Consider the following 20751-nt stretch of genomic DNA (forward strand, 5'->3'; position numbering starts at 1 on the left):
TTCAAACACTGCAGAACCAGACTCCGAGAACCGGCACCACATACATACGCATGGATTGTACTGCATAAGCATTTGGATTTACTGCAACAGTATTTTTGGCAAAACTTTGAAAACCTGAGGTGTGAAGATTTTTCCAAACTTTTAAATTATTTCTTCAAAACAATCAAAAACCTGAAGAGGTTGCGTACGCCCATAATTTTCAAAGTAGTTCAAATTATCTGAAAACCTCGGGATATAACCGAATGGCTCGACACTACGCTCCACAAACAAGATCCTACCGATATCATTCACGTGATATGGACTCTGAGTAATTTTCCAGCCACATAAATTATTTTAAGCTATTTAGAAAGAGACAATGCCAAACATCAGAGCCTCTCCTTTCATTCACCTTTCCGGGTTTCTGACAGATAGTTGCCAAAAGTAACTACCTAGGGACTGTGAAGATAAAGTAGCACTCCTCAACTCCGAGCACCTGCGTCGTAATCACTGCCGGGAAATAACCAAGACCAAATATAACCAAAAGTAAGACACCTTTCCCTAACGGGTCTGGAATTTGTAACGAGGGAGCTTCTCAATCTAAGACCATACTCCGGCACCCTTCCATCTCATACCAATGCGAATACCGCGCAAGAGTTCCCAGGCTCGCATCAAATGGTAGTGACCCAGCAAAGCCTCCAGTCTGAATCCACTTGCCCCCTTAGGCAAACTCGCCAGAATAAGAACCAGGGCGAGAAACCAGTCAGGAGCACAGGAATCTATTGCAGAGTTAAGGGTGGAATGCTCAAGGAGAGCTCAAAATTCTGGCGTGACCCAAGCAGGGATGGAGGACAAGCAGGGCCTCCCCATCCCGGGCCCACCCAACGCCTTTCCCCCAGTACCCACGCCAATTCACGGAGTTCAAACTTACCTCCTCGCTGAGCTCCTTTCGCAAGCGCAGTCCGGAGGTGGCACCGCCGCCGCCGCTCCAAGGAGCGGGGGAGGCGACTCTCTGTCCCCGCGCCTGGCCCCGGGAAGACGACAGCGAGAAGGAGGTGCGCGCGGCTCCCGGGAACCTGTCCTCGGCTACCGAGGGACTCCGGGATGGCTGGGGAGCGGAACCCGCCTGCCGCTTCACCAGGGTCAAGCGAGCCTGGGACGTAGGAAAAAAAGGAACGAAGAGAGACTGGAGAGTAAGAAGAGACAAGGAAAACACTATCAGGCCGCTAAGAGGATCGCCTCAAAATGCCGCCGGAAATCAAGAGCTCGCCCTGTTCCCCTGTAGACCGAGGCAGCTTCCGGCTGCTAGATTAGTCGTCAGCGCGTATGCACCGCCCCTTTGTGGACGCGCCCCCTGGGCGTAACGTCGCTTCCTAGGCGAGCTGTCGAAATCAAAAAACCTGTGCCTAACGAGCTAGCCCTGGAAAAGAAACCGGGAACCCGGGAGAGAGAAAATTCCCAATTAACAGTGGATTTAAGAGAAAGCGTTTTCTACTTTTATTACATAATTTCTTACAATAGACAGCTGTTGTGAATATGCAAAAATGCAGAGCGAATAACTGCATTCATTCGCTCAACGTTTTTATTGAGCAGCTGAACTGGAGTGGCAGGCGGTATTTGTCCTGTTTTTCACACTCCTCTGCTTTCTCGGCCATCGTCTATTACAGTGGAGCAAACGGAATGCACGGGTGTGTTTTTAAAGGCGTTAGCAGAAACTTACTGTAAATTTGGAGCAGAAATCTTTAATGTACTTGTGACAGCCTTTCCTTTTCTTGTTCAGGATGCAATGCTCTGCATGAAAGTAGGTATTACAATTGCTTGAGATGTCTAGTCAAATGTCGCGAATCAAAGAAAAAATCAGTACCTAGCCTCTCAAAAAAAAAAAAAAGGAAAAAGAAATGTGAATCCTTGTCTGCCTTAATTTTAAGGTAGCATTTATTTTGTTCTTTGACAAAACCAAGGAATGGGAAACCCTTTTATGAAAACTGATAAAACTTAAAAAGAAAGTGATACAAAGATTTGGTTTGGCTGGAATCAGTAAATTAAAATATGGGAACAGAGTGAAAAAATCAAGGGCATTAAACATTCCTGATGACATGCCAAGCTATTTTAGAGACAGCAGCGAAAGCTTCTGTACAAGTGGGTTTGATGTAACTCTCTGGCAGCAAGAATCCGTATCTGCCTGTATCTCGAAGTTCAATTGTAAACGAATATTTGATGCCCAAGTCATGGATCCAGTCATCCGAACCTCCAGGAGCTAGATCTACAAAAAGAAAAAAGAAATAACTTTTTGAAATACAGATGTTTCAAGTTAACTAACAAGATGGGATTTTTTTTCCCTAAAAATGAAAATAGTTTTGCTTTTTTCTGATTATTAAATAATCTTAAGTTTGTGGAAGAAAATAGAGATTGAAGGAAAGCAGGTTAAGGAAGAAAATAAAATTACCCATATAACCCTACCAAGGAGTGATGGTCACCATTTATATTCTAGTGCTTTCTTTTTCATTGCATACTTTAACATATTTTTCCTACATAAATAAGATCATTCTATACAAGATATTCAGGAACATTCCTAAACATAATCTATCCTGGCCAGCTTTATGTATTAATGAGTTCAAATCTACCTTATCATTTTTTTTCTTTAATTTTTGGCTGCATTGGGTCTTCCTTGCTGCGCGCGGGCTTTCTCTAGTTGCGGTGTGCAGGCTTCTCATTGCGGTGGCTTCTCTTGTTGCGGAGCATGGGCTCTAGGCACGCGGGCTTCAGTAGTTGTGGCACATGGTCTCAGTAGTTGTGGCGTACAGGCTTAGCTGTTCCGTGGCATGTGGGATCTTCCCGCACCAGGGCTCGAACCCATAACCCCTGCATTGGCAGGTGGATTCTTGACCACTGCACCACCAGGGAAGCCCTACCTTATCATTTTTAATGATCTCATAGCATTGCTCTGTAAAGCTGGATGTAATTAATTTTAATAATTATTTATCTGGAGAGCTGCACGTTGTGCTGTTGTGCTGCACGTTGCCAAATAGCCTTCAAAAGAATTGAACTAATTTATACCTCCATTAGCAGGATATGAATATGCCCATGGTCCATTCCCATACCATCCATGTGAATTATACATTTCTGGCAATTTTGTGGGTGAAAAATAATATCAAATTGTCTTTATGTTTGATTATCAGTGAGTTGAACATTTTTTTGTACATTTATTGACCATCTTTATATTTTTATCAATTGTCTTTGCTCATTTTTCTTCTTGATTCATTTTATAGATTACTTATAAAAGCAGCATAAGTGTTGTTAGCCCTGTGTAATATGTGGAGAATTTTTTTTCTTATTTGGTCATTTAGTCTTCAACTTGGTTTATGGCAGTGTTTTTATGTTAAAATATTTTATGTATCTGGAATTTATTTTGGAGAAAGACATGTTAGTAATCTAAGTACAATTTTTTTCTAAGTAACTCACCAGTTTTTCCAACTCTATTAATTGAACAATGTCTAACATTCTTAACTGTTTGAAATGCCTTCTTTATGAGATACTAGATCTTATATATCTGAGTGTCTTTCTGTACTCACTATTCCCTTCTAACGATGTCACTTCCAGGCTCAGTTCCTTTACATTGAACCTTCTTGTTTATCCATAATTGCTTCTTTGTGTCTTTATAATTAGTATAATTAAAACAAAAACCCCCTGCAACTATGACAGGTTTATAATGTGTTTTAATACTTGGTTGGAGCAAATTCTCTCTTATTAATCTTATTTTTCAGAATTTTACAAGCTCTTCTACCAAATGTATTCTTTCAAATGAAGTTCAAAGTCATTTAAGTGTTCATTGGGACTGCATTAAATATACAAACTAATTTAGAATGACTAGCACTTTTTTTTGTATTGCTTTTCCACTCAAAACCGTAGTGGGTTTCTCCTTTTATTTGTCTTCATTTATGTACACCAGTAAAGTTTTCTAGGTTTTTCATAGAGATCATATGGATTTGTGTGCGCACATATATACATTTAACAATGAATCTATATATGTATGTATGTATCTATACGTACACGTCTGCATGTGTATACATGTATATTGGGGGGGGCAGTAGGATCTTTTTTCCATTTTACTTTCTTCCTGATTGTTTTTAGTATATAAGTAAGTTATAGATTCGTTTATATTTAGTTCATAGTCAGCCACCTTACTCAACTCTTTGTTACTCTATTTTTGTGTTTTCCAGGTAGACACTCATATAATATGCAAAGTGATCATTTTTCCTCCTTCCAATACCTATACTTGAATTAATGACAAAGGTGTTTACTGAAGCACTGTTTATACTGAAGTATTGAAAAATATCCATCAACAGTGGATTAGTTGTTATTCTTTCAGCAAATATTTCTGATAGCTATTATTAATATTTGGCATTTATTCTTCCAGAATTTTTTTTATACTTATGTACACGTGCGCACGCATGCACACACACAGACACACACACACACACACACACACACAGATTTGTATTGAATGAATGCATGCCTGGAGATGGAATGATTTCGTCAAAACAAGAAGTTGCTCTAGAATTGCCTCCAGCCCTGAGGCACTATGGTCATGCTTTGGGGAACAACAGGAGAGAGAGGATGGGAATCAAGAAAGCTCTGAATTATGAATGGAAGTTGTGACCCAGAGCAAGGACCTGGGTCGGCAAAGGCAGAGATAGACCAGTGACAGCAAGAGACAGAGACACCACGTGGACCAATCTGGCCTCAGTTTGTCCTGAGATAATTTGGGATGATTGAGGAGGAAAAGGAAGATTCTGGACTTTCTACTAATAGACCTTTGGTGCTCAAGTAATTTACTGAAAATAATATGGATGTGATTATTAATACGAATGTGTTTTTATCCCCCTATAAATCATACCTGTTAAAGGAAACTCTGGGACTTGGCACATATTATCTCAAAGCCTGTTCACATGCCATTTCCTCTCCCTGGTTTTTTCCCACACCTTTGTTTGGCAGCCACTTACTGGGTAGGTCTCCCAGACGTGTCACCTGCCGAGGAAGACCTTTCCAGGCCACCTGAGCTAAGCTGCCTCTCTCTCAGGCAGTCATTTTCAAACCTATACGCTAATATTATGTTGTTCGCTTATCAGTGGGATTACACTATATTTTACTATTTAATTGTTTACATTGGAGATTGGCGAACTTTTTCTGTGAAGGACCAGATAATATTTTAGGCTTTGAGGGCCACATAGTCTATGTCAGAACTACTCAACTCCACTGTCCTGAAAGCTATATAGACAATATGCAAATGAATGAGTGTGGCTGTGTTTGAATAAAGCTTTATTTGTGGACACTGAAATTTGAATTTTACGTAATTTTCGCATGTCACAAAATCTTATTCTTCTTTTGGTTTTCTTCAACCATTTAAGAAATGGAAAAACCATTCTTAGCTTACAGGCTATCCAAAAGCAAGCAGTGGGCTGGATTTGGCCTATGGGTTATAGTTTGCTGATACCTTGTTACACGCTTATTTTCTGTTTCTCTTCTCCCATCTCCCCTTCCAGTTTCAAAAAGAGCAAAATTGTCTGTCATCCCACTGTGGATACAAAGGAGTCCCTCAACAAATATCTCCCAGCAGAAATTAATTTAAAATATTTGTTAAGAGCTTGCCACACACATGTTCCATCAGTGTGATACAAACAAAGGACATTCAACTGTAGTGTGCCATGAGCTATACTCTTGGACACAGGTTGCCCCTAAAAAAGCATCTAATGTAAATGGTATTCCTAGATTTGTACAGTGTTCAACCTGCACAACCTTACATGGTGGCCCTGGGCATCTTAAACATTCTTTTGACCCTTTATGACTTTTTCTGTTTCACTCAACTAGTGTGATACCGATTCTATAATCCCTACTCTATAGCACTGAGCATAATTTCTTAAGTATCATTTTGGTTTCTTTTTAGTATATTTATGTATTAATATAGCCTTGTTCAGTACTGTCATAGCTATCATGCTTCCAATTCTAACTGTTATAATCCAATTGTTTTACATGGGACCATGTTTAAAGATTCCACTTAGAAAAATTAAATCCACACAGAAAAACCAAACACAAATTTCTTTAGTACCTCACAGTCCCCTAAGATCTTAAGAAGAAATACTTACATAAACTTTCTGAACCACTGCCATGTGTATATCTGGTATTTTTATTAGTATTCTCAATAGCACGGACTGCTTCACTGGCCACTAGAGACTGAAATCAATAAGATATGGAATTTCAGTTAATGTACAGCTTTAAAACAAGACAGGTAGAAGTTTCTTAAAAAAACACAAAAACCCAATCATATATTTATTCAATCAAACTGTATATATGAAGAAATAGCAGAATGGTTGTTGCCAGGGGCTGGGGGTGGTGGAGGGAGGAGAATGTGGAGATGCTGGTCAAAGGATATAAACTTCCAGTTATAAGACGAGTAAGTTCTGAGAATCTAAAATACAGCCTGGTGACTACAGTTAACAATACTGTATTATATACTTGAAAGTTGCTGAGAGAGTAGATTTTAAGTGTTCTCACCACAAAGGAAGAAACTAATTATGTGAGGTGACGAACGTGTTCATTAACTTTACTGTGGTAATCATTTCACAATATATATGTGTATCAAATCGTCACATTGTACACCTTGTACTTACACAATGTTACAAGTCAATTAATTATATCTCAATAGAGCTGGGGTGTGGGGAGAATTGTATATATGAAAAAATCTGCATTTATCCAAGAGATAAATTGAGAAGAATAAATTAACTTTTAAAAATGTTTTTCTCTTTACGGAAATCACAGTTGGGTGGCTTTAGACGCAGACTCTTCCAATATATTGAAATTTTATTTAAGTTGAAGAAAAAATAATTCTCATATGCCTTTTTTAGGAATTCATTTATTTTGTAAAACAAAGTATATGTAACAAAATTATACTGTAAAACAAAGTCTAACTATATTTCAAAGGCAAACAACTAGACAAAGTTGTCACCAAACTTTAAACCCAGCTTCTCTAAACAATACACGTATGTCAGCAATGTATGATTCCCTCCTCATTCTTCTCACAAACTCTATTTCCTTTTCGTGTAAAATGTCTAATGCCTCCCAAAGACTCATCAAATAAAAAAGTTTATATCCCTGGTGTGCTGCAGGATAGTAACAAAGTCCCCTGTTCCACTATTTTTGTTTCTAGCTTATGCAGATCTTTTCTGAAATTGGCACTAGCATCATGGTATTCGCTGTCCCTCCCTTGAAGGACCTGAGGAATATCAGCGGATATGATGTTGTGCCATTCCTCTGCTCAAAAGTTTTCACGGAACCCCCTGATCTACAGAATAAAATGCAAATTGATTCTGACATTCAGACTAGGTGACCTCTCCTTCACAGGCTGACCTCATCTACTTTCTGAGGGATCAACTTCCTTTTTTTGACCCTACATTCCCCTGAACATACTTCCTGTGGGGAGAACCTTGGCCTCAGCTTAGAAAGTCTTCCCCTCCGGGTCCACTTACAGAAATCCTATCTTTCAGTATCTGGCTGAAATTGTGCCTGTTCCTTCACTTCACTGGCACTTTATCATTCCTTTTTCTTTACAGTATGTCACACCTTAATAGATTATAAGCCCTCGGAACAGGGACTTTATCCCCTCACTTATCTGTTTCCTTCTGAATGAATTAATGAGGCCACTCCTAGTTATCCCAGTCAGAAGTGAGTTGTACCATCTGTGTCACTTACTTAGTAGTTACTATACCTTACAGTACAGCTATCTGTAACAATTGCTAATGGCTGAGCTCCCTAACCATTTCATATTCTCTTAAAGGGCAGGGTCCTACCTGATGCTTCTTTCAATGTCCATCAACACAGTATTTTACACATAATAACTCTCAACAAACGCTTGTGATGATAGTAATCCAAAAATAATTCAAAATCACACTAAGTCTATTTCCAGATCACGATGAATACCCTCTCACTTCTTCAAAGATAACACCAATAAAGGAGCTTTCCTTAAACGTTTTCCCTCGAGAGGAGAAAGGAATCATAAGTATCAAGGATGTTTCTGTTCTAAATGAGTTATTCTTAGCAACTGCAAATAACTTTATATTTGTCATCAGGAATTGCTAGCCCCTAATGTGGCTATAGTTTATTCTGTTAAGAGAACCAGACCAAAACAAGTCAATAAGAAACAAACCAGTACATAAAGATCAGACCTTGGGCAAGAAGTGGACTGTTGCCATGGCACTTCCATCCCAGAGAGCATCTGGGATGAGGATTTGTCCAAACCTAGCCACAATCCATCAAGAACCCTTGCATCCTTTGCCATTAATCCAAGCATAGACTATCTGGGACCAAAAAGTGATGAGGGGGTAGCCAACTGCGAGTCCTCTTTGAACTCACTGTATCCTCCACTGCATTCCACAAAAGGAGGGAGGTCTTGCCTCAATGCTGAAATTGGAGTTGCTTTTAATAGGACCAAACCCCTGCAAGTTAGGAAGGTCAGTGTATAAACAATTCCCAATGCTAGTATCAAATCGATTAAGTATTGTGCTAAGACTTGATATGTGGCGGGCTGTTGCAGAAAGCTAGCACCTACAAACAGACCAATAATTCCAGGAAGCCTTGTCCCTGTCCTTGTTCATATGGCTTCATATGTAGATTAGGTCAAGGTAGACTGGTTCCCTCCTGAGGTTCCAAGAGCTAGTCTGACATCTTCCTAGAGAGCCCCTCTGCTAGACGGAAGTTCATGTCCTCAAAATAAGGCTCAGTCCTTTACAATCTCTCAATGAACCCTGACCTAGGGTGACTCTCAGAAATGTTAGATCAAGATATAAAGCACCTATCCCCCTTTGTCCTCTACAGAACGTTTTCCCCCACAGTTTTTGATTCTTGAACTACGTATTATTTTACTTCTGAAATGCTAATGAGAAAATTAAGCAGCACTTACTAGTTCCTCGTGGTCTTTGCTTTTGCTTCTGCTGTAGGAATACGGAAACACTATCTTCTGGGAGTACGAATGCATGCTGACATAAGCTTTAATGTGGTTGATATTTCTTCTCAAGAAATCAGCCACTGCCTTCACTTCTGGTTCCGACTCAGGGTAAAGTCCACAGTAGGTTTCCGAGCACGAGAAACTCGAGGCACCTTCCTCTGTAGTGAAATTGATGGAGTGGAATCAGAAGTAGACACGCAACCTATTGTAATTTGTGATCTCCCTGACCATGTATTCTCCTAATATATAGGGTGTAACATTTTTAGATAAATGGATTCACTTGAGCTCTGTAAAGAACATATTTCTAATGTCCCCTAAATGTTGTTTGTGTTTATTCTGAATTCAAATATTTACATGCCCTCATAGCAAGCCATCCAACAGTTGCTGCCTGAGGGCAGCCATCTTGCAGCCCCGAGAAAGTGGCTAAGAGAGTCTCAGAAATGCCAGCTCTGCCTCCAAACTTGTGGTTACAAGAGAAAAATAAACCCCATTTTCTTCCATCATTGTAAGTTTGGTTTTTCTGCTATGTGTAGCTTAAAAATCACTAATTAATCCAGCTCATAAAAGTCTCATTTGAGAACTCAGAATATGTAAGTCTGCTTTCAGTGCTACTTCTAACTTGCTAACGTGGTTTAGTAAGTAAAACGGAATGGCGATATTTGGTGCTAGACTAATATGTGTTCATTCCTTTGAGAAATTATACAAAACATCACTTCGGATGGTAGCCTGACTCCCATCACTTCTCTCCTCTGTACCTAATTCACAGCGGTAGAGCCCCAGGGAGCCACCTCTGACCCAGAAAGATTCTTCCCTCCTGGAAACCGTTTATTAGCCCCGATTTGGGTCCCTCACTTGTCTTTTGCCATTCGGAATCCCTCCACTGATAACTTGAAATCAAGATGCAGATTCTAGTTTCAGTCAAGCTACTCTCTTGAAAACAAAGAAGATAACAGCAATAACATCACCAGCTGACATCCAAAGAGCACAAGCTATCTGTCAGGAACTCTGCTAAGCCTTACAGGCGATATCTCATTTAATCTTTACGGCAAACCTGTGAAGTAAATGCTCTTATTTTAGGAGACTCAAATTGGGCACCATTGGTGATAACCATTCTTTACACTAAGAGGCTATGTAACATATTGTTAAAAACCCCATCACTTGATTTCAATCTTGTCTTTGCCATTTAATAGCTATATGGCTTGGGTAATTTTTTTTAACCAATAAGTCAAAAGTTGATGTAATCTAAATTAGTCCTTTATAGGAATGAATGGCGGTAATGAAAGATGAGGCCTTACGTTGGACACTACTTTTAGACTTCCATTATAAGGACTGTTTGGAATCCCCATTCTATGTACTATCAACAGAACTTTTGTGGCCCAGCAGGAAATCTGAATACCCATATGCTCTCTGGCTTCCCAGAGCAACCAAGCAAGACAAATTCTTTTCACTCAATGGGAATTTTACATTTAACAAAACACTTGTGGCACAAGATGGGCATCTGGCACTGTCAACTCTTAACATGTTGGAAGTTTTCCTTTCAAATATATTTCTGTTTTATTTTATTTTTTTTAAATGCCAGTAAGGCACTGCTAATTGTTAAGACTCAACAGTAATTTTTAAAAGTTCTAGTCTTCTATTTTGGGGTTTAAGCCGTTTATCACTCACTTGCATTTCAATCAATCTTCTAGAGTGGTTGAGAAAGAGTAGAATTATCGGGCATGCCCTAGGAGGCAAGTCAATCTTGATTTTTTTAAACCTATCTATACCTCAATTTCCTTATCTACTAAATGGATAAATTATAAAATGCTTTTCCCAGTGCTGGCATATACTGAGTGTTTAATAACTTGTTTATCAGCATTACCATCATCATTATCGTCACATGGATTGGGACACAGAGAAGGCCAGTGTGCATTGCAGAGATGAGGTGGGGAAAGAAAGGAGCCATTGAGCTCCCTATAGTGCCTCAGGCCCAGTTCTAGTCTGTTTCCGAGGTCTGCCTGCATCCCAGTCCTTGGGTTCCATGGGCTACTCCATGATCCTTATTATCCTTACAGAGCCCGCCTTTCTCTCTTTTTTTTTTGCGGTACGCGGGCCTCTCACTGTTGTGGCCTCTCCCGTTGCCGAGCACAGGCTCCGGACGCGCAGGCTCAGCAGCCATGGCTCACGGGCCCAGCTGCTCCGCGGCATGTGGGAGCCTCCCGGACCGGGGCACGAACCTGTGTCCCCTGCATCGGCAGGCGGACTCTCAACCACTGCGCCACTAGGGAAGCCCAGGTAATGCTAGTTTTACCACGAAAAACATTAAGTAAAATAGAGCAGCAAAAGAGCCTGCGGATGAAAGAAGTTCCAAAAGGGAACTTATAACTGAAGAGTGATTGTCAGACTTAGAAGAATTTCAACAAACTTGGAGTTAGTCGGCCTGGCTTTATATCCCAGCTCTGCCACTTCCTAGCTCTGTGCTCTTGAGCAAGGGACTTAACCTTTTAAAGTCTGGGTCTCTTCATCCATGATGTGTAGATAATGAAACTCAGGGGATGGAATATATAAACTGCTCAGCACTTAGCAACTGTCAGCTCTATTTATTCAGAGGTCTTTTATATTAGCTGCTGTTTCTCTGGCTCCCTGTCCAATTATCACTGCTGTGGCAGTCTTTACACCTCAGTGGGCACTTTTTTTTAAACATCTTTATTGGAGTATAATTGCTTTACAATGGTGTGTTAGGTTCCGCTTTATAACAAAGTGAATCAGTTATACGTATACGTATGTTCCCATATCTCTTCCCTCTTGCGTCTCCCTCCCTCCCACCCTCCCTATCCCACCCCTCTAGGTGGTCACAAAGCACCGAGCTGATCTCCCTGTGCTATGAGGCTGCTTACACTAGCTATCTATTTTACGTTTGGTAGTGTATATATGTCCATGCCACTCTCTCACTTTGTCACAGCTTCCCCTTCCCCCTCCCCATATCCTCAAGTCCATTCTCTAGTAGGTCTGTGTCTTTATTCCCGTCTTACCCCTAGGTTCTTCATGACCTTTTTTTTTTTTCTTAGATTCCGTATATATGTGTTAGCATACTGTATTTGTTTTTCTCTTTCTGACTTACTTCACTCTGTATGACAGACTCTAGGTCCATCCACCTCACTACAAATAACTCAATTTCGTTTCCTTTTATGGCTGAGTAATATTCCATTGTATATATGTGCCACGTCTTCTTTATCCATTCATCCGATGATGGACACTTAGGTTGCTTCCATGTCCTGGCTATTGTAAATAGAGCTGCAATGAACATTTTGGTACATGACTCTTTTTGAATTATGGTTTTCTCAGGGTATATGCCCAGTAGTGGGATTGCTGGGTCATATGGTAGTTCTATTTGTAGTTTTTTAAGGAACCTCCATACTGTTCTCCATAGTGGCTGTATCAATTTACATTCCCACCAACAGTGCAGGAGTGTTCCCTTCTCTCCACACCCTCTCCAGCATTTATTGTTTCTAGATTTTTTTGATGATGGCCATTCTGACCGGTGTGAGATGATATCTCATTGTAGTTTTGATTTGCATTTCTCTAATGATTAATGATCTCCAAAGAAGATATACAGATTGCCAACAAACACATGAAAGAATGCGCAGTGGGCACTTTTACTGAATAATCTTAACAACGGCCTCTTACGAAGAAACCACTAAGTGATTCCCTTTAGCCTGAGGCAGGATCAACTGTTCTTCCCTCTGTTTACTTACTTTATCTGTAGCTCTCTTAAAACAACTAATTTCATGCACATGTTCATTTGAATAGCTTTCAGAGACCCCTCAGTGTGTCAGGTACTGCACTAGGTAATGGATAGTGGTCACTGCCCTCATGGGGTTTCTGACTTAGAGGAAGGAGGAAATGAAGAGAAAAGGTAAGTACTCGACCGAAAAGTTTTCATATCTACTTTGGGATAATGATGAAATGTTCAAAATCATGAATTTTCACTTCTTTTTTTAAAAGGAAATACAGAAGATCATGTACCTAGGACTGTGTAGAGTAAAGGAATGGGAGGAAGAGGATGTTTCTGTGGTTTCAATAGCTGTGCTCCCTTGTCACATGCTCCCACCTCCAAAAATATGGGTGATTCCAGCTCAGTCGTTAAGTTTAGTGTTGCTTTGTAGTCGTTTCTTAAATGTAGTAACTATGAAACATAGTGAGGGGGTGGTGAACTAACACCTACCTCCCTGAGAGCAGACAATATCCCCAAATGCCTAAATCAGTGTTCACTGAGTGTCTTAACTCATTGGAATCAAGGAACAAGGAGCTCCCACAGTGCTGGACACAAGTTTCTCTTTACGATATTCATGAAAGAAAGAACTTAAAAAAGTGAATAGTGAATACAAAACAAAATGTTCTGGGAATTCCAGGATGGTCCATTGGTTAGGACTCCACACTTCCACTGCAGGGGGCATGGGTTCAATCCCTGGTTGGGGAACTAAGATCCCACAAGCCAAAGGGAAAAAACCCCCACAAAATGTTTTGCAGCACTATAGAAGTCAATATTTTCCAAAGCAATTGAAAATAAGAGGTACCCATCCAACCCTAGCCTTTGATATCCTCATAATGAATGTTATTTGTTGATGAAAGTAGGAAATTTAGTGGTCACTTCCTTATGATTTCAGAGAAATAGAATTTTAGAATTTTGAAGCTAGAAGGGAACTTAAAGAACTAATCCAACTTCCTTCTTTTAAAGGTATGGACATGGCAGGGAGGAAGAGGGTAAGGGTGTTTTGCTGATCTGAGTCAAACTTCATAGCACTACGTTTAACCAAAAAGTTTCTTATCTAAAATATCTTCTGATTCAGATAGGCCTCCCCTCTAATCAGTTTGAATTAATGAGCTTTTAGGAATACCACCTTTTAAATGAAGAGACATTTGCTAGAAATAAAGCAAACAACCTACCACACCAGTGTTTGGAGGCAAAGTTCCTGTTCAGGTCTGTTCCGACGCAAGAATTGTTTTCATGAAAAGAACGGTTCTTTCTCCACATTCGATTCTAAATAAACAAAACACAGGTAACCAGGGCAGCCATGTTTGCAGTTCAGGAAAGACACGACTTTTAAAGCCTAAGTGGACAGTGTTGTGTTTCTCTCCTTCAACTCCATCTCTTTATCCTGTCACTGTCTTCACAGTACTTCTTGCATAGCCCCTGTTCTATCCAGGTCTCAGCTGGGTTCACTCAAACTTGAATCAACTGAAATGGTGATATTTCATGAGCTTTGACCTATACAAAAAAACCATTTCATTTGGTTTTGCTAGGCTGCTTACTGGCCTTCTTATTTGGCCTTGTTTCCTTTAATTTTATGCATTGTCATTTTAAGTTCCTTCTGTGAAAAGTAAAATGACTTGGTGTTTCAACTCAAATTAAAACTATGGGTCATTTTTTTAATTGAAATGTATTTGACATATAACATTGCACAAATTTAAGGTGTTCAACATGTTGATTTGATATATTTACATATTGTAATATGATTGCCATTTGGGGGATAGCACCTCTATCATGTCACATAAATTATCATCTCTTTTTTGTGGTGGGAATAATTAAGATCAAGTCTTTTAGCAAGCTTGATGATTATAATACAAAATTGTTGGGTCATGAGTTTCAATGCTCTCTTTAGATTGAATTCAACACTCACTTAAAACCTATAGGAGGGGCTTCCCTGGTGGCGCAGTGGTTGAGAGTCTGCCTGCAGATGCAGGGGATGCGGGTTCGTGCCCCGGTCCGGGAGGATCCCACGTGCTGCGGAGCCGCCGGGCCCGTGAGCCATAGCCGCTGGGCCTGTGCATCCGGAGCCTGTGCTCTGCAGCAGGAGAGGCCACAGTGGTGAGAGGCCCGCGTACCGCAAAAAAAAAAAAAAAACCTTTAGGAGGCAGAGCTGTGCAGACACCTCTAGCCTGATGGCTCCTTTGATTGTACTGATTCAACTCTGGTTTTTAAACGTAATGCAAATACTCCATTGGGTTCTTGGGGTAATCTGGGAATTTGATCATGTAAACAGTTGCACAGACTTTGTTTAAGTTCTCGGTTGGGATGACAGGGCACACTTTTCCCTATTCCACCAACACTTTCGCCAAGCCTCCCAGTCTGCTTCCAACCCCAGACCTGTGATTCTGGTAGCAACAGTTGTTCTGAGGAAATCAAGTTCTCACACTTCAGGGACTAATTGGCAGAGTTAAGATACAAAGGACAGTTGGGGAGTAAGAATATCTAAAAGGTGGCTGAATTCCACTGTGATTCCAGTGAAGGCATAAATTTATTGTAATAGCAACCTACAAATGTGACCATTTATTGAACACCAATTTTGTGTTAGGTACTATACTAGGTATTTCTCATTTACTTAGTTCAGGGTTTGCTCACTCCTATGGACAAACTTTTACTCACAGTATTTGTCTTCCCTGAGATGACTTTTTCATCAATCTCCTTCACTATTCCTATCTCTTCTGCTTAAATTACCCTCTACATAAAAAAATTCCTGTATAATTCCTTATGTATCTAATCACTGCAATTATTCTCATTCTCCTTAGTGTTTGTATGTGCTATTCAAGTAGGTTTTTCCTATATGTTCAACTATGTTTTTATGTGCTCCTCATTAAATTAGAAAGGACTGTACTTCATATTGCTTGAGTAATTTTACATGAATCATGATGTTGATGGATTAGAAATAGTAATGGTTTCCAGTATAGATGAGACAGACCATGATATTCATACTTATGTTCATGATTGAGTTAAAGGGTACTAGGATTAAATTCGCCTATTGGTTAGAACGCAATTCTGCTACAATGTACGTTCGGTTAGAATGCTGTTCTAATTCTTGCAACTCATGATTTTACAATCAAAATACCATTCAAACGATTCCTAGTAAGAATGAACGGATGTAGGTACTGCGCATCAAGGTAGCTAACATCACAAAAAGAGATACAGCCAGACATTGTGCACCTCCTGTTGGGAGACCACACTATCACAATGAAGTAGTCTTGCCAAAAACGTCAAACCTGAATCTTATAAAGCTTCTAGAATCCAAATATAAGGTTTTGGAAAATACAGAGGACAAAGGAACATGGAAAAGCAATTAGCAAATCCAGACAACAGGAAGCTCTTTTCTTCAATGAAAAAATTGCAAGGAAATAGAGAAAAAGAGAGATGGAGAGAGAATCTACAGATCAAAATAAAAATAAAAGCTATAAACCAATCACAATATATTAGCCTATTTGGATCCTGAACCAAAGAAATAAACTTTTTAAAAAGTTATGATACAACTGGAAATTTAAACACTGCTTGGAAATCTTATGCTAGTAAATAATTATTGTTCATTTTTAGGTATAATTGTACAGTTATTTTTTAAGACCTCTTTTAGAGAGGCATACTGAAATATTTATTGATGAAATGATATGGTATCTGAGATTTGCTTCAAAATAATATGGGTAAGATAGAAGGGAGTTGGGGATATAGATGAAAAAAGATTGGCTAAAAAAAAAAAAAGATTGGCTATGAGTTGATTGGCTGTGTGATGGGTACATAGGAGTTTACCATACAATTATTCCCACTCATATATGTTTGAACTTTTCCATAATGAATTAAAAAATTTTTTTCATAATAAAACCATTATACCAGGGTCCAGGATTCTATAAATAATTCAGCCTATGTATCCTGTATCCCCTGTTCTGTTTTCTTTACCTTCACCTACCTTTTTCCATGTGTAGTCGTAACCATCCACGTTAACCACCGGCATAACATAGAAATCCATGTGCCTCAGAAGACTGGTAGGCAGATTTTCTTGCTCATGGAAACGAGTTACCTACAAATTAAACCAAGTATATTTGATGATATATCTTTTATGTCCTTCTAAACTTAGTCTGTGTCGTCTTCTTTAACTGAGATATAATTGACATATAATCTTTGAGCAACACAGGTTTGAACTGTGTGGGTCCACTTGTACGCAGATTTTTTTCAGATTTTTATAGTACTACATGATCTGCAGCTCACTGAATCCACAGATGCAGAACTGTGGATATGGAGGGCTGACTGTAAAGTTATACATGGATTTTCAAGTGTAGGGAGGGTTGGCACCCCTCACCCCCGCATTGTTCAAGGGTCAACTGTATTAATTTAAGGTGTATAATATAATGATTCAAAATTTGTCTATATAGTGAAGTGATCACCACAATAAGTCTAGTTAATATCCATCTAGTTAATATCCACTAAACTTAGTCTATTTTTTTATTAAAAAAAATTTTCAGATGTTTAGATTTGCAGATTCAACTTTCAGGAAGAGTATTAATTCCTTGAAAAGTCTGAACTTAGGGTACTATGTTGCCAAGTGGTGGTAAATGCCCTGGACATGGGACAATTGGTCTTCCTATTTATGGAGGCAGAAAATTCAACCATCTATTTTCTAAAACTTCCTTCAAGAAACAAAAAGAATTCTTTATTAAAGCCTAAAGCCCACTACAAAGATTTAAGGAAACAAAAACCTATATTTCCACTCTTTTCACAATAAGCCATCTCAATCAAAGCTTAGACTAACCTTGTCTTATTCCCACACATGTCTAGATAATATTTTCTGCATTGTCCTTATAAGTTGTGAGCTAAATTTCTGCTAGAATCGAGTTTGTTTCCCATGCATCAGATCATTTGGCTTTAAAGCCAGTGGTAGCTTTTCCTAGGTACTGGCTATGAGTTTCGTAACAGATATCATCTGACACTGCTCTTCTGTGCTTTAGAGTCATACCCAGCTTAGGGTCACATATTTTAACATGATCCAAGGACATCCACATTCCAACGACTGAGAAGTTCACTCCAAAATGACCAAATACAGACGTAGCAGAAGCACAAAGACAAATTTCAGCCAGTTAGATCATTTCATCTAGGACTAAGCTTTGGTATAAATTCTTCATTTGTGGCAACATTGTTACATTTTAATTTGTGGATTAGTTCACAATTAGTTGTTGATTTAAACTTTACTCAAAAGACTTTGTTAAGTATTTTTTCATTGTTGATAAAAAGAAAATATCTTTTTTAAAAATTGAAGTATAGGTGCTGTACAATTTTATGTAAGTTACAGGTGTACAATATAGTGGTTCACAAAAAAAAAAAAGAAAAACAGGAAACCATCGACAAAACTAGAAGACAACCTACTGAATGTGAGAAAATATTTGCAAATGATATGACCAATAAAGGGCTAATATCCAAGAAAAATGTCTTTTAAATCTTACCTTTGCTATAGCTAAAACTTTACCATCTTTTCTTTAAATATTTAAAATATTATATCCATATTTTCCTAGAACAACCATAATAGTCAAATTTAAATTATTTGCCATAGATAACCCCTTAGTAAATATGGGAGAAAGGAAAGCAAAAGTACAAGTTACTTTTTAATCTACTATAGGTCAGAAACAAAAACTTAATGAAAAGGAAGTAATTTTATAGAATGAAAGAGGCAATCTTTTAAATAGTTGAGCGACTAGTTAAATACATTTTTATGCTACAAATTTGTAAATTTACGTTAGAGTCATTTTTCAGTAATAACGTGGCATTCATTATCAGAAAAAAAACATTAGGAGATCTTATTTTCTTTCAAATAATAAAGCATTTATCATTTTTATTTCTACAATGTTTGCTGAAATTTTAATAGATGTGCTATGGTTGTTTTTTTTTTTGTCCTTTTCACTCTCTTTATGGTTGGATGGGAGTCTTTCAGCAAAAAGTTAGTCTCTGAGAGATGATCAATGTTAGTCTGAGAATTTCTTGTCTCATAAGCAGGGCTCCGAACAGAATGGGTGAGTGAGGGCTGAAATATAGCCTATACTCTGTGTGTCAAGCCCTACCTTCATGTGTGGTTGCAGCTGAAATCCCAGAGGAAGGGGTGCTTAGCTTTTAACAGCTTTATTGAGATATAATTCACATGCCAGAAAATTCCCCATTTTTAAGTGCACAATTCACTGGATTTTATATCACAGAGTTATGCAACCATCACCACTATCTGTAGAATATTTTTATCACTCCGCCCACCAACACCAAAAACCAAAAACCCCTTAGCCATTAGGAATTACCCCCCTTCTCCTTTCTCCTCTTCCCCCAGCCTGGCAACCACTAATTAACTTTCTGTCTCTGTGGATCTGCCCATTCTGGACATTTCATGTAAGTGGAATAATAAAATATATGGCCTTTTGTGTCTGGCTTCTATCACTTAGCATAATGTTTTCAAGATTCATCCATGTTGTAGCATGAATCAGTACTTCATTCCTTTTCATTGCTGAATGGTATTCCATTGTATTCCATTTATCCACTCATAAGTTGATGGACGTTTGGATTGTTTCCACTTTTTGACTTATGAATAATGTTGCTTTGAATATTTGTAAACATACGTGTTCAAGTCTCTTGGCTATACACCTAGGAGTGGAATTGCAGGGTCAAATGGTAACTCTATGCTTAAACTTTTGAGGAACTGCCAAACTATTTTCTAAAGTGTCTGCACCATTTTGTGATCCCAACAGCAGTGGATGAGAGTTCCAATTTTTCCACACTCTTACCAATATTTGCTATTATCTGTCTTTTTAAAATTTTAGCCATCCTGGTGGGTATGAAGTGGTATCTCATTGTGGTTTTGATTCATATTTCCCTAATGACTAATGATATTGAGCATCTTTTCATAATGCTTATTGGCTATTTGTATATCTTCTTTGGAGAATTGTCCTTTCAGATATTTTGCCCATTCAAAATTGTCTTTTATTTGTCTTCTTACTGTTTATTTGTAAAAGTTATTTATATATTTTGGATATGAGTCCCTGATCATATATATGATTTGCAAAAATTTTCTGAACGGTTTTCATTTATTATGGAGGTTTACAGTCATTCTAATTTTTACTTTTATGGTGTACTCTTTGTCTCATATATGGATTTTTTGATGCCGAGGCCTTCTTCGGGGACAAAATTCCCTACTATGATATATGGGATAATATACGATCTGCTCTGTAATGTTGCTTTATGTTCAATTTCTAAGGGCTGAATATGGCAAAAGGTATCTGCATAATTCAAATCAAAAGAAAAAAATTCATTGGGACGCAATTCCGATAATTGCTTCAGTTCTTTCTCTTACTTAGGAAACATACCACAATGGCATACTATTTCTTAATTATGTTCCAGTGTTTAGCACCAGCCAGAAATGTAGAAAGGATAAGACAGACAATCTTTAGTGTAATTTAAATGCTTAAAGTCTTGGTTCTCAAACTTAATATGCATAAAAGTCACCTGAGAAGATTGTGAAGATTGTAGATACCCGAGTCTCACCTCCAGACATTTTAAGTCACGAATTCTAGGATGTGACCTGGGAAAATGCATCTAATAAACAGGCCAGTTGATTCTGATGCAAGTGGTCTTAGGCCACATATTGGGAAACTCTGGCTTAAGAGAATATGAATACTTACAGAGGCTATGAACCACAAGCAGAAAGCAGGGGAGATCCACTCTCTGGCATGGATTCCACAGTCAATCCACATGGCATTTTTGGCCCTTTGTTCTTTCCTAGAAACCTGCACAGAGAAAATCAAAAAACAGTAATAAGACGCTTCAGGATAATAACTTCCATATATATAGTGCTTCTACTTAATCCTTTTAGCAAATCTATGAAATACGCATTATTCTCTGCATGCCTTTGAGAATTCTCAAGGGAAATTAAAAGCTGGTGTAATTAAAGGATAGTAGCTAAGGTCACATAGCTGATGAGGGTTGGGACTGAGGTCTGAAGCCAGGACTC

The 20751-nt window shown here is 38.6% G+C and overlaps 2 protein-coding genes across 11 annotated transcripts in view; both read right to left on the minus strand.

Moving 5' to 3' along the window:
* ZC3H13 (zinc finger CCCH-type containing 13) overlaps positions 1–1247 on the minus strand; it is a 91423-nt gene extending 90176 nt beyond the window's left edge. For 9 of the 10 annotated variants that reach the window (XM_027116243.1, XM_027116239.1, XM_027116245.1 and 6 more), the window contains exon 1: positions 908–1247. The gene's annotated coding sequence lies outside the window, so the exon portion shown is untranslated. The remainder of the gene's footprint in view (positions 1–907) is intronic. The other variant, XM_027116246.1, reaches the window with a different exon arrangement.
* Positions 1248–1893: 646 nt separating this feature from the next.
* CPB2 (carboxypeptidase B2) overlaps positions 1894–20751 on the minus strand; it is a 39988-nt gene continuing 21130 nt past the window's right edge. Inside the window, exons 6-11 of the mRNA XM_027116249.1 lie at positions 20423–20527; positions 16684–16794; positions 13901–13994; positions 8930–9132; positions 6120–6207; positions 1894–2239 (exon numbers count right to left, since the gene is read on the minus strand). Of these exons, the coding sequence (XP_026972050.1) occupies positions 2055–2239; positions 6120–6207; positions 8930–9132; positions 13901–13994; positions 16684–16794; positions 20423–20527 (786 nt within the window). The 3' untranslated portion in view covers positions 1894–2054. The remainder of the gene's footprint in view (positions 2240–6119; positions 6208–8929; positions 9133–13900; positions 13995–16683; positions 16795–20422; positions 20528–20751) is intronic.

This window comes from Aethalodelphis obliquidens, unplaced genomic scaffold (genome assembly GCF_003676395.1).
Source record: "Aethalodelphis obliquidens isolate GAN/ISIS:26980383/991018 unplaced genomic scaffold, ASM367639v1 scaffold16, whole genome shotgun sequence".
NCBI classification, from domain to species: Eukaryota; Metazoa; Chordata; class Mammalia; order Artiodactyla; family Delphinidae; genus Aethalodelphis; species Aethalodelphis obliquidens.